General features: G+C 36.7%; 2 protein-coding genes across 4 annotated transcripts in view; both read left to right on the top strand.

The window, feature by feature from the left end:
• Positions 1 to 14,680, top strand: part of DUS2 (dihydrouridine synthase 2) — a 112,893-nt gene that overhangs the window by 86,871 nt on the left and 11,342 nt on the right. For both annotated transcript variants that reach the window (XM_028501738.2, XM_036012050.1), the window contains exons 19-20: positions 4,509 to 4,708; positions 12,077 to 12,249. The gene's annotated coding sequence lies outside the window, so the exon portion shown is untranslated. The remainder of the gene's footprint in view (positions 1 to 4,508; positions 4,709 to 12,076; positions 12,250 to 14,680) is intronic.
• Positions 1 to 14,680, top strand: part of NFATC3 (nuclear factor of activated T cells 3) — a 103,385-nt gene that overhangs the window by 44,775 nt on the left and 43,930 nt on the right. For both annotated transcript variants that reach the window (XM_028501945.2, XM_028501944.2), the window contains exons 4-5: positions 4,509 to 4,708; positions 12,077 to 12,249. In XM_028501945.2, coding sequence (XP_028357746.1) covers positions 4,509 to 4,708; positions 12,077 to 12,249 — 373 coding nt within the window. The remainder of the gene's footprint in view (positions 1 to 4,508; positions 4,709 to 12,076; positions 12,250 to 14,680) is intronic.

Here is a 14,680-nt window from a genome sequence, read left to right on the forward strand (position 1 = left end):
ATATAGCCACACAAAAGAAAGTGTCACCCACAATAAAAAGAAAACAATCAATAGAAGCAGATGCAGGGCCTAACTATATCTATTTGGAGTTATGAGAAAGATAATTTAATGTAACAGTGATAAAGTGCTAAATCATCTGGTAGAAAAGGTGGGCTACGTATGTGAAGAGATGGAGGAATTTTAACATAGACATGGAAATTTGTTTTAAATTGAAAGGATAATGATACGTACAAAGATACAAGAAGAGACGACTACAGACCAATATCCCTAATGAATGTAAACAAAAAAATTCTCAACAAATACTAGGAAACTAAATCCAATCCAACAGCATGTTATAAAAGGATTATGTAAATAACCAAGTAAGATTTACCCTAGAAATGAAAAAGGTGATTCGACATATTCAACTCAAATGATGTAATATATCTTATTAATGGAATGAAGGAATAAAAATTACATGATCATCTCAGTTGACACAGGAAAGGCTTTTACAAATTTAATAGTCTTTCATTAAAAAATCAAAAACGAAAAACCCCAACAAATGAAGGGAAAGGGAAATTCCCTAACATGATTAAGGTTATTTATGAAAAGCTCACAGCCAACATCATACTTACATTGAAAGACTGAAAGCTTTACCCTTAAGTTCAAGAATGAGACAAGGTTGCCCAGTTTTACCACTGCTATTCAGCTTTTGTGCTAGGAGTTCTAGCCAGAGCTATTAGGCAATAAAAATAAATAAAAGGCATCCAGATTGGAAAGGAAGAGGTAAAACTATCTCTATTCACAGATGACATATTTTTGTACATAGAAAATTCCAAATAATCCAGAAGAAAGCAACTAGAGCTAATAAATGAGTTCAGCAAAATTTTACGGTTTTGAAGATGTACACACACTTAGCAGTTGCTTTTCTAGATACCAGTGATGAACAACTTGAAGAAATTAAGAAAGCAGTTTCGCCCTGGCTGTTGTGGCTCAGTGGAGTGCCAGCCTGTGAACTGAAAGATCTCAGATTTGATTCTCTGTCAGGGCACATGCCTGGGTTGTGTGCCAGGTCCCCAGTTGGGAGTTGTAAGAGGCAACCTATTTATGTTTCTCTTGCACATTGGTGTTTCTCTCTGTTTCTCCCTCTCTCTCCCTCTCTCTGGAAATGAGTAAATAAGACCTTTTTAAAAACAAAGCAAGCATTTGTTTGTTTGTTTTAGCAAATACTTTACTTGGAGTCAACCTCCAAAACCTAACATGTGGTTGGTGGCAGCTCATAATCTCATTTTAGTTGTTTTTGCCTTAGTCTGCTTGGGATCTATCTTGTTCATAAATGGTTTATAAAGTAAGCCAAAGGATTGATTAGAGTTTGTATCAAAGCAAGCATTAAAAACAAAACATAGCATTTAAAATAAGCAATTAGGAAAAAATTTAACCAAGGAGGTGTAAGACTTGTATGCTGAGAACTATAAATATTGCTGAAAGAAATAAAAATAAGTGGAAATAAATAAAAATAACCTAAATATACATAAAAATAAATAGGCATTCCATGTTCAAATATATGAAGATACAATATTGTTAAAGTATCAATAATCTTCAAAGTAACCTATAGATTCAATGCAATACCTACCAAAATTCTGACATCTTTTTTGCAGAATGGAAAAACATATCCTCACATTCACATGGAATTGCAGAGGGCCTGAAATAACCAAAACAATCCTGAAAAAGAATAAGTTGGAGGACTCACTGATCCTGACTTGTAACTTACTACAAAGCTACAGTATTTAAAACAGTATGGTACTCTCATAAAGACAGACCAGTGGAATAGGATAAAAGCCTAGAAATAAGCCTTCATGTATAATATATGGTCAGTTCATTTTTGTCAGGGTACCAAGACCAGTCAGTAGTTCAAGGACAGTCTTTTTAACAAATGGTACTGGGAAAATTGGATATCCACATGCAAAATAATGTCATTGACCTTTACCTCACATATTTATATAAAACTTAACTCAAAATGGATCAAAGAGCTAAAACTATAAAACTCTTAGAGAAAATTTTCTTGACATTGGATTTGGTATGACACCAAAAGTACAGGCAACAAAAGAAAAAAGTAGACATACTAGACTCCATCAAAATTTAAAATTTTGTGCCTCAAAGGACTACCAAGAAAGTGAAAAGACAACCTATAGAATGGGAGATAATATTTTCAAATCACCTATCATCAATAAGGGATTAATGTTCAGTATGTATAAAGAACTCCTACAACTCAGCAACATCAAAACAAATCATATACATACATACTCATGTATACTCCCAAGGAATGTTGATTTTTCGTTTGTTTGTTTTAGCAAATACTTTACTTGGAGTCAACCTCCAAAACCTAACATGTGGTTGGTGGCAGCTCATAATCTCATTTTAGTTGTTTTTGCCTTAGTCTGCTTGGGATCTATCTTGTTCATAAATGGTTTATAAAGTAAGCCAAAGGATTGATTAGAGTTTGTATCTATAATTGGAGCTCCCATCTCTGGTTGTCTCCTTTCTGGGATTTCTGTTTTACTTTCCAGAGGATATAAACTGTTTTTTTGTTTTGTTTTGTTTTTTAATTCCCAGACTCTGTCCTCAGTTCTTCAGACCCTTCAGGCTGTAGATTTTCTGTGGGAGTTTCAGCCACTGTGTAAGTTATAGATTGTGGCTTTCTCTCATTCAAAGCCTTAAAAACAGGAAACACACCTATTGTTATTCTTTCCTTACATGTGCCAATCGCTTCTAGTATCTGCTTACTTTGGTTGCTCTCCATGCTTTTAAGTCATTCTTTATATTTGTTTCAGTTTACAGTTATCTACAGAACGGTGGTTAACGGTGGTTTAAAGAGGTGCTACTCAGCTATCAGACTGGACATGGGAATCTCCCTAAGTTCTGTTTTCTAAGTTCTGTACTTCTTCAGGCTCTTTTTTTCAATTGTCTCCTTTTTGTGGTCACTATTTTTATCTCTAGTACCTCCTGGTCATCCCCATTATCAATCCTGTAGAGTCATCTTGACCTCAGCAACAGTGAAGGGTACCAAAAAAAGTCAAGTAGCCCAGCTTGTTAAGTCTGTTGAAATTCTAAGTTGGTAACATGGAATAGGATTTTTTAGACTACTAAAAATGTCTGTGATTTTTCACTAAAAGTAGAAAATCTAAAAGTGTTTGTGATTTTAATAGCCTGTTGGAGGACCTTCCTACACACCTAAGTTTTTAGGTCTGGTCCGGATGGTCAGGGTCTCCTGGATTACAGAATCAGCATTTCTTCTGTGTTCTCCACAGTACTTAAAAAAGACTTTGCAAAATTTTTGTTGATCTAGATATTTGTCATCGTCAGTGATGTATCTGATAAGAGGTTAATATCCAAAATTGATAAAGAACTTACACAACTCAACACACACAAAAAATCTAATTAAAAAATGAGAAAAGAACCTGAATAGACCCTTCTCCAAAGAGTACTTACAGATGGCCAATAGACATAAGAAAAGATGCTCAGTGTCACTATTTATCAGAGAAATGCAAAGTAAAACCACAATGAGATATCACCTCACACCTGTCAGAATAACTATCATCAATAAATCAACAAACAAGTGTTGGAGAGGGTGTGGAGAAAACAGAACTGTTGTGCACTGTTGGTGGAAATGTATATTGGTGCAGCCACTGTGGAAAGCAGTATGGAGTTACCTCAATAAATTAAAAATGGAACTGCCTTATAATCCAATGATTCTACTGCTGGGAATGTATCTGAAGAAACTGGAAACACTATTTCAAAAGAATATGTGCACCCCTGTTCATTGCAGCATTATTTATAATAGCCAAGATTTGGAAGCAGCCCAAGTGACCATGGATAGGTGGGTGGATAAAAAAGCTGTGGTGCATTTACACAATGAAATACTACTCGACCATAATAAAGAAGGAAATCTTACCCATTATGACAGCATGGATGGACCTAGAGAGTAAAATACAACAAAAAACTCCTCATTCCTTGTAATGTAGTATTTCAGAATTTTATAATTCTTAAACTACTTCCAAAATTTAGATGGTTGTTCACTTACTATTGTCTTATTTTATTTTATTTTTTATTTTGAGAGTATGTTTATTAAAGCTGGGGACAGTGAGACAAGGAGGAGCTTAGGATAGAAGAAGCAACAGAAGAGAACCTAGGCGGGCCTGCTTTTGGTTCACTGGAAGGTCAGAGAAAAGGGGCCCTTGAAGACAAGTTCAGTGGGTTAGTCCAGGATGAGCTGCTGCTGCCCATTGCTTGCCTGGTTGCAAGTCTTGTGGGAACCCTTAGCATTTAGGAGATACATACCTGAGAAGGAAGAAAGATGTGGGCATGCTCTTGGGAAAGAGAACGTGCCCGCTTACTTTTTTAACTTATCTTTTTTGAAATAACATTTTATATATTAATAATATGTGATATAGATCTAAAGATTTACTGTTGTAAGGTTATTGTAAAATATATGGATAATGAATTTGTTTTCTCTGTTTTTTCTTCCTGATTAGCTGCTGGGATACAGTGAAAAGCCGATAAATCTACAGATGTTTATTGGAACAGCAGATGATCGATATTTACGACCTCATGCATTTTACCAGGTGCATCGAATTACTGGGAAGACAGTTGCTACTGCAAGCCAAGAGATAATAATTGCTAGCACAAAGGTTCTGGAAATTCCACTTCTTCCTGAAAACAATATGTCAGCCAGGTATTTTGAAATATACCCACAAATGGACAGTTTTTTTCCCCTAAAATAACTTTTGGAAAAAACATGCATTTCTTGTTATAGTATAGAAATAAAATACTAATTTTTTACCTGAACACTTTGCCACCTCTAACAGTATAGGGGCCTATTATTAAGGAAAAATAGAAGAAAGGATATTCAGTAGGCATTTTCAAATTGTTGTTTTAAATTAACTGAATACCATTATTTAAATAACCATAGTACATTTGCTAAGGTTGGTAGCATATTTCCAGAAAGAAAATTCAATTCAGCAAAAGTTTATGAACCCATGTAGCACTAGTCAAACAGTATGCTAGGTGACAGGAAAATATTTGGACATTTTTCAGGTAGCTCATAATCTAATAGGGTAAACAGTGAATAAACAATTGCAGTATAATTATGACTGTTATGTTTCTTTTAAGGAAAACTTTGACTCTACCTCTAGGCAGCCAACTTCCAAATGAGTATACAGTAGAGTTTTGCTCATGAATATTAATTATGATTATATAGAGTTGCCTGTTAAAGAAACCTGAAATACAGTGACTTAAATAGTTAGAGGTTTAGTTTTGCATCCCATGATAAAAATACACACATAAGCATGTTAGGGCTAGCACAGTGGCTTCATAAGTCATTGAGTTTCTAAGGTCCTTCTGTTTTTTCTTCCCTGCAATTTTTAGTATATGGTTTCCATTCCCAAGATTGCCCAATGATTTAAAATGGCTGCTGGTGCTCTAGCCATCACAATCCCAATTCCAGAAGGAATAAGGAAGAAGCAGTAGGATGAAGGTTAAAAGAGAACTTCCATCTGTGTCAGGCCTCTTTAAAGAGCTTGTCCTAGAAACCTACCCAACACATCTCATTGACCATCTTTTTTTTTTTTTTTTAAAGATTTTATTTATTTATTTTTAGAGAGGGAAGGGAGGAGGGGAGATAGAGAGAGAGAGAGAGAGAGAGAGAGAGAAAGAAAGAGAAAGAAAGAGAAAGATTAATGTGCGGTTGCTGGGGGTTATGGCCTGCAACCCAGGAATGTACCCTGGCTGGGAATTGAACCTGGGACACTTTGGTTCCCAGCCCGTGCTCAATCCACTGAGGACCATCTTTGTATGTAAGGAAAACTGGGGTAATTTTTTTTTTACCTGAACACTTTGCCACCTCTAACAGTATAGGGGCCTGTTATTAAGGAAAAATAGAAGAAAGGATATTCAGTAGGCAATTATTAATCTTTCACTTACCAGGTACATGAAACTTACAGTGAAGTTTGTTACAGAAGTTATTTCAAAATATAATATAGACCTTTCTTAAAATGGTAGTAACATCTATCCTTAGCTGTTGCAAAAGTAGTCAGGTATTAGTCTCCAGCTCTTTTAAATTATATTTAAGTAACTTTTTAGGTAAACTGAATATACCACGGAGTGCATAGTAATTTATAATTCTTACAAAATAAGAATTGCCTCAAGAAATCACTTACCCTCTTACCTAGTTATTACCAGAGAAGGCACATTAATATGAAATTAAATAAAATCTTACTTTGCCTGCCTTGTTCAAGTGGGCAGTACCTGAGAGCCCAGCCTAGTGAGCCATTACACAGGGACTGTAACAGTTTTTTCATGGCAAATGCGTACAGCTAGTTGATGATCTATACTCTTAAATTTTTCGTGTTCTGTGATTTAGAAAGAACTTTGGAGTCTCAACCAACACTTGTTCAGGCACTTGAGCAAAACTCTTAAGGAAAATATTGGCTCTTCCTCCAAATGTCCTTTTTAACCCATTTTCAGATAATGTGAGGTGGCCAGCCTCTGAATGAGAATGCAGGCCAGCTTCTCTTTTACTCTAGAATCTTACTTTTTTCATTTAGCATTAAAGCATATGAATATACAATTAGCTACAGAACTCATAAAATTTGTCTCTGGAAGATACGATACCCCTCAGGCCATGTTTACATTTATCCTTCTGGATATCCAAAGTACTAGACTTGAATCAAGTTAAATAGAAAATCACAAGAAGCATATTATGCTGCTTTACTTTGCTTTAAGGACAGTATAAGAAATAGCCATATAAATACTTTTTCATAATCTGAAAAAAAAACTCTTTTTTAGGTTGGTCATTATTATACACACACAGAGAATCAAGTTAAAGGAAGAAAGTTAGTATTTTCTGGTAACATGGTAGATTTTGCTTTACCAGACAAGGAGAAACCTGTAAAAACTTTATAACATTTACTTTTTGCTTTGACTTCCAGGAAGTTCATGATTAAGTCAGTTACAGTAATTCATATAACCCTGGATTTGGGATATATTTATTTCCTGTTCCTTATATTTAAAATTGTTTCTGTTTGGGGGTTTTTTTTGGCTTTATTTGTAATTATATTGTAAAAAGCCTTATCCTTTCTAAAAGTAGTATATAAATAAGTTAAAGAAAATAGAGTACTTGGGTTTCTAATACAGATTCTCAGGAAATTGGGAAAGCCTCATACACCAAATTGTGTGAAAAAAATTAGAAGAGTGGGATTTGAACATACCTGCCTCCTCCTTTTTCTATCTATTAGCACATGGAACAGAGGTGGTAGTTATGATTCATGTCCCTTTTCCAACAGAACTGTCATGTACTGCCTGGTTGGATGACACCATAAAGAAAAAGGCTGCAGAAATACAGTTGTTATTAATAACAAGCAACCAGCCCCCTTACCCTACCCTGCCAGACACATACTTGAAACTTCTCAGGCCATTTTATCCACTCTGCACTATTAGATGGGAAACGAGTTCTGTGAAAACCAAAGTTTATAGGAACATTGTGTGTTTCCAAGAAAGGGTTCAGTAAGGAGCATCTAGAAAGTTATCAAACCTAAAAAACCTTTTCCGTGTGTGTTAGATAACAGGGCAGCTAATGCTAAATGAGCCTGCTATATCCAAGAACTAAATACTAAATACTATAAGCTACAGTAATTGAATGTAATATAGTTTTATATAGGGATAGATAAAATTTTGTGAATGATAGATAAGACCATTGTTCAAAATACTCTATGCATAAGTGAATTATAGGTGTATATTAAATGGCTCTACTGTTCTCTAAAAGCAGTAAGTGGAAAAAGTGGTAGGTATTCCCCTTGTTTTGTCTACTATCCTTCAGGCTTGGTTATTTCAATCCTAATCTCTCTTGGATGGTGGGTGGCTCAGTTGGTTGGAGTGTTGCCCCATACACCAGCAAGGTTGCAGATTCTGTCCTGGCTGCTGTGGCTCAGTGTGTTGAGCATTGTTCTGCGAACGGAAGGGTTGCTTGTTGATTTCTAGTCAGGTCACATTCCTGGGTTGCAGACCAGGTCCCCAGTTGGTGGTGTGCGAGAGACAACCCATAGATCTCTCTCCCCCACCCCTTCTTCCTCTCCCCCCCTCCCTCTCCCTCTCTCACACACACACATCTATAAACATATCTTTGGGTGAAGATTAAAAGAAAAAAATAAATAAAACCAGTACACTAACCCATAAGCCATAGAGCTTACCACCCTACAAGGTACTTTAAATATTGGATGCCAGTATTCATTGCCTCACCCTACTCATAATTACTTCCTGTTTTTTTTTTTTAACATTACCTGCTTAAAAATTCCCTTCCTGTTTTAAAACTAGATGAATATGGATGTGGCAGTGTTACATTCTAATCTAAAATATAGTGTTAATTGTAAACAGACCTTAATAGTTATTTTCATTCCAATATATGTAGTTTTTTGTTGCTATGTTTTTGTCTTTTGTTTGGCATTTTTGCCTTTATATTGAATTTATTGGGGTGACACTGGTTAACAGAATTCTTTAGGTTTTAGGTGCATAGTTGTACAACACGTCATCTGTACATGGTATTGTGTGTTCACTACTCTGACTCAACTATCTATGTTTTTTTGCATTTGTTAAGCAGATTTTAAGATTGTCATTTCTGATTCTCTTATTCCAGATCTTTTTTTAAGTACATTTGGTTGATTATACTATTACAGTTGCCCCATTTTTTTTTCTAACCTTAATCCCCCTCTGCCCTGCACTGCCCCTCCCACTAGCATTCCCCTCACCCCTTTGTTCGTGTCCATGGGTTGTACATATAAATTCTTTCACTTCTCCATTTCCCATACTATCCTTAACCTCCCCCTGTTTATTTTGTTCCTACCATTTATGCTTCTTATTCCCTGTACCTTTTCCCCCAATCTCTTCCCTCCCCCGCCTGGTTGATAATCCCCCATGTGATCTCCATTGCTGTGATTCTTTTCCTGTTCTAGTTGTTTGCTTAGTTTGTTTTTGTTTTGTAGGTTCAGTTGTTGATAGTTATGAGTTTGTTATCATTTTATGGTTCATAGTTTTGATCTTCTTTTTCTTAGATCAGTCCCTTTAACATTTCATATAATAAGGGCTTGGTGATGATGAACTCCTTTAACTTGATCTTATCTGGGAAGCATTTTATCTGCCCTTCCATTCTAAATGATACCTTTGCTGGATAAAGTAATTTTAGATGTAGGTCCTTGCCTTTCGTGACTTTGAATACTTCTTTCCAGCCCCTTCTTGCCTGTAAGGTTTCTTTTGAGAAATCAGCTGACAGTCTGATGGGAACTCCTTTGTAGGTAACTGTCTTCTTTTCTCTTGCTGCTTTTAAGATTTTCTCCTTCTCTTTAATCTTGGGTAATGTAATTATGATGTGCCTTGGTGTGTGCTTCCTTGGGTCCAACTTCTTTGGAACTCTCTGAGCTTCTTGGACTTCCTGGAAGTCAGCTTTCTTTGGCAGATAGGGAAAGTTCTCCATCATTACGTTTTTAAATAAGTTTGCAATTTCTTGCTCTTCCTCTTCTCCTTCTGGCACCCCTGTGATTCAGATGTTGGAACATTTAAAGTTGTCCTGGAAGCTCCTAAGCCTCTCCTCACTTTTTTGAATTCTTGTTTCTTCATTCTGTTCCTGTTGAATGTTTATTTCTTCCTTCTGTTCCAAGTCATTGATTTGAGTCCTGGTTCCATTCCCTTCACTGTTGGTACCCTGTATATTTTTTCATTACACTTTGCATAGCCTGCATTTTTTCCTGTTGTTTTGTATCCACATTCAATAATTTCTGTGAACATCCTGATTACCAGTGTTTTGAACTCAGCATCTGATAGATTGGCTATCTCCTCATTTGTTAGTTCTTTTTCTGGAGTTTTGATCTGTTCTTTCATTTGGGCCATAGTTTTTTTGTCTCAGGGTACCTGTTACATTTTAAGGGGGGGGGAGCGAGCCTTAGATATTCCCCACGTGGCTGCGTTGTGGTGCTACATGGGTCAGAGAGGGAACAATGCCAATTGCTCAGCTCTTGCCCCGCTTTCAGTCACTTCCCCTGCTACCCACAATCAAATTGGGCCCTTGTGGTGCTGATTCCTGGGTGGATGGGCTTTTGTGTACCTTCTAGGATCCTGTGGGTCTCTCCAATGAACTCGCCTGTTAAGGTGGGAGTTTTTCTTGCAGCCACAACCCTCACAGGTTTTTACAGCCAGAGGTTTTGAGACTTTTATTTTCCCATGCTGGAACCCTGGGTTGCATGGTCTGTCTCATTCCCCAGTTGTTCCTACGGGTTCATCCACATGTGAGTGGAACCTCCTGGTCCTCCAGCTGTCTTCTCTTCTGTTAGTTCCACTTCCTTGCTGCACATCCTCTCCTTGCTGCACGTCCTCTCCGCCCTGGCTACCTCCTCTGCCCTTCCTACCAGTCTGGATGAATGTTTCTTCTTTAACTCCTTGGTTGTTGGACTTCTGTAGTTCATTTCCTGGCAGTTCTAGTTTTGTTTGTTTCGTTTTTTTTAATTTGTTGTCCTTCTTTTGATTGTGTGAGGTAACAAAGTGTATCTACCTCCACCTCCACCTTGATCCCCAAATCTTCTATTAGAAGTTTAGCTTTCTGCTAAAATATCTTCCCTCAAAACTCAATGAAATATATGACCCCTGGGGTTCCCCCCAGAGACCCATGTTGACATGTTAACATGAATAATCACTGCCTGATACAGGTTGATCAGTATTGCTTTGAGCTGAAGTACAGTTGTTTGATATTAGTTAAATATTTATTTTGTTTATTTAAAAAAATATTTCCATTTAGAAATTTTTTCTGTGTCTTTTTGAAGATGAAAATATTCATCCTTTTTGGGATTCTTTCTTGTACTTCACTGGTTCTTGTCTTGATATCCTACTTCTGTAATATACATTGTCCTTCAAAGCTACTTGTGCAGCCTTTGGGCAGTGAGCATTAGAGTTGGAACTATTGGTAGGTACAGGAAAAGGATGAATAACAATGAATGCCATAAGAGAGAGTAAACTTTAACTGGGATGTTTGATCAGTAGTTATCTGTTTGCTAAATTCTTCCAATATGTGAATAAGAAAGATATGTTGTAGGTACTGTTGTTTCCTACCATGATATGTGTTAAGCAACCATATTTGGTAATACATTTTGAAGGTATTGAAATGTTAGACCTTAAATGCCAAAACTGTAATTTTGTATGTGTATTCTTTGGAAATATGTCATATAGTTGAGAAAATATAAAACTTACAGTTTAGAAACTTTATAAATATGTAATATTGTTAGAAATGCAAGAATCATAGCCTGATGAACTGTTCTATTAATAAGCATATGACTATAAAAACTGCTATTAATAATATTTGCGGGCCTACATATGAATCTTTTCTGGTCTAATAACTTTTTTTTTTTATGATTCTTTGGGCTCACATGAATAAACTGGACTCAACCAGTTCATTCATGTGGTGATGGAATGGATCACTCATACACCTGAATCCAGTGGTAGCTCATTTGGGTTTGGAACATCCAGGATGGGTGGTGTAGTTAAGAATCGTCTTGGCCTTTCTTTCTTGCATGCTATTTGGACTTCATCGTGGTGGCTTAGGCTCCAAGAGGAAGTTATGAGGCTTCTTAAGTGCTAGGCTTATAACTTACACAGCATCACTTGGTCACGTTCTAGAAAGCCAGCTCCCAAGGTGAGGGGACATAGGAACTCTGGGAAAAGTGGCATGCATGTACAGGAATGGGAAGGAATTGTTGACAGCCCTCTTTACAGACAATTATTACACTTTTGTCATGCAAAAATATTTTTATAAAAAATTTCCATTTATCTTCTTCTACCTTCCCCCCCCCCCCCCCTTTCCCTCTGGTAATCACCATATTGTTGTCTGTGTCTTTGAGGGTTTTTTTTTTTTCTTAATCCCTTTGCGTTTTTCAGACATTTTAAATTTTTGATTTTAGGTAGTGGTAGTTCTTCCTTGCCAAATTAGCAGTGGCTACTTAGCTGAGTTGTTTAGAACCACTAATTATCAGTAAGCGAGTAAAATGTTTTTATATTTTCTTCTCCCTAGTATTGACTGTGCCGGTATTTTGAAACTCCGCAATTCAGATATAGAACTTCGAAAAGGAGAAACTGATATTGGCAGAAAGAATACTAGAGTACGACTTGTGTTTCGCGTACACATCCCACAACCCAATGGAAAAGTCCTTTCTCTGCAGACTGCTTCTATACCTGTTGAGTGCTGTAAGTGAGCTTGTGATGCTGTTTTAAAATTTCATTTCCAATAGGTCATTTCCTGTCTCGTTTGTAATGTGATGTTTGGATCTAAAGTGTAAATTGAGGCATAGAATCTGGATAGGTGATGAGATTTTCTTATATGGAAATAAGCTACATGGTTAGTCGGAGGAGTTATGATCTTGAAGTTAGAAATAGGTAGCTGTGTGACTATAGACAAATTCTCCTGACCACAGTTTTCTTATCTGTAAATGAGGTAGATGGGCTTGATTATACTTGAGGACCAAATCATGAAGTTATGATTCTAAGTGTTACTTGGCTATTGTTATTTCATTAAAATGTCAGCCTTTATGTAGGAACATGCCTGTCTCAGTGAGCTGACATCTCTGCTAAATAAGGACTCACAGGATTTTGTTTTTTTGTGTGTGGGATTTTTTTTACCATAAATTTAATTACAACACCAGATTAAGAAAGTAAATCCTTTTCCCCCTGATTACAAAGGAAAGAAATGAAAATAAAAGGCCCTAGAACATGATAACTGACTACTCAAACCCTGGAGAACTGTGGACCTCTGGTAGGTTAGCTGGTAGGACTGAAAGACGGAGACTGCTGTTTAGGTCTTTCTGGCATACCCTTAGAAATGTTTTAATTTCATGTCTTAGTTTTGTGTAGGAGGAAACAGGCACAAGTATCTCAAGTACTCATAAGGTTATTTGCTTGTAGGTGACAGAGCTGTGTCCAGAGCACAGGTTCTTAGTACTTTTTTAGTTACATTATGCCATTTTATTTCTGTTAACCACGTGCATTCTTAATTCAGGATTATACCTACTTAATTTCCTTTGTGTGCTTCCATTTGCTGTTTGCTAAATTAGAGTAATACTTTATCATTTCCCTGTTGACTATGGGAATCACTGAACAAATCCATAGTAAAAAGACATCACTGTAGAAGTAATTTTTAAAAAATATTTTATTGCCCTGGCTGGTGTGTTTCAGTGGATTGAGTGCCAGCCTGTGAACCAAAGAGTCGCTGGTTTGATTCCTAGCCAGGGCACATGCCTGGGTTGCGGGCCAGATCCCCATTTGGGGACATGCGAGAGGCAACCACACATTGATGTTTTTCTCTCTCTTTCTCCCTCCTTTCCCCTTTCTAAAAATAAATAATTAAAATTTATTTTTATTTATTTATTCTTAGAGAAAGGGGGAGGGAGGGAGCAAAAGAGGGAGAGAACCAGCACAAGAGATACACCAATCAGTTGCCTCTCGCAGGTACCTATTGGGGGACTTGGCCTGCAACCCAGGCATGTGCCATGACTGGGAATTGAACCTGCCACCTTTCAGTTTGCAGACCATCACTCAGTCCATTGAGCCACACCAGCCATGGCTGTAATAATTTTTAATAGGTAAGACAGGTACCTGGTACAAAATTCAGAAAGAATGAAAGAGGATACAGTGAGAAGCAAATTTCTAAGTCAACTAGTTTTCACTCTTCAAAGCAACTGTCATTGCCAGTGTTTTTATTATCCTGCCAGAGTATTCTGTGCCCGTACAAACACATGTGTTTAGCAAAATAATTTAAATAAGGTTATAGAATATTTTGAGTTTTCAAGATGAAGTTTCTTTGAAATGATTTTGTATTTTTTCTTTTAGTTTATTAATGTGATATTTTAAAATTTTTATTTTATTTTTTTTAGATATTACTTATTTACTTTTAGAGAGAAGGGAAGGGAAGGAGAGAAACATCAGTGTGTGAGAGTTGTATCGATTGGTTTCCTCTTACAAACCCCCACCTGGGAACCTGGTCCGTAACCCAGGCATGTGCGCTGACTGGGAATTGTACTAGCAACACTTCAGTTTCCAGGCTGGCACTCAATCCACTGAGCAATACCAGCCAGGGCAAAATTGAATGTGATTTTTTTCTTTTAGTTTATTAAATTTTTACATGATTATTGTTGAGAATATAGAAAATGCAAAATGGTACAAAGAGTAGTATTAAAATCTTTTGAAATAGCACTTGCCCAAGATAGTTACTATTAACTATTTTGGGGGGGTTTCTTTCATCTTTACTTTTTGGTCTATCTAGATAGATAGATAGATACACAAAGTATTTTTTAGTTGGGCTTACCTGATAGAGGTTTTTTTAAGATTTTATTTATTTATTTTTAGACAGAGGAGAGGGGAGGGAGAAAGAATGGGAGAGAAACATCAATGTGAGAGAGAAGCATCTATTAGTTGCCTCTCAAATGTGTCCGGACTGGGGACCAAACCCGCAATTTGGGCATGTGCCCTGACTGGTAATCAAACTGGCAACCTTTTGCTTTGTGGTACATCGCCCAACCAGCTGAGCCATACTGGTCAGGGCTTTACCCAATGCATTTTTATAACTTGTTTTGGTATTTTCACTTACAATGGGCATTTTCTCATATTGCTAAATATTTCTTCA

This window comes from Phyllostomus discolor, chromosome 12 (genome assembly GCF_004126475.2).
Source record: "Phyllostomus discolor isolate MPI-MPIP mPhyDis1 chromosome 12, mPhyDis1.pri.v3, whole genome shotgun sequence".
NCBI classification, from domain to species: Eukaryota; Metazoa; Chordata; class Mammalia; order Chiroptera; family Phyllostomidae; genus Phyllostomus; species Phyllostomus discolor.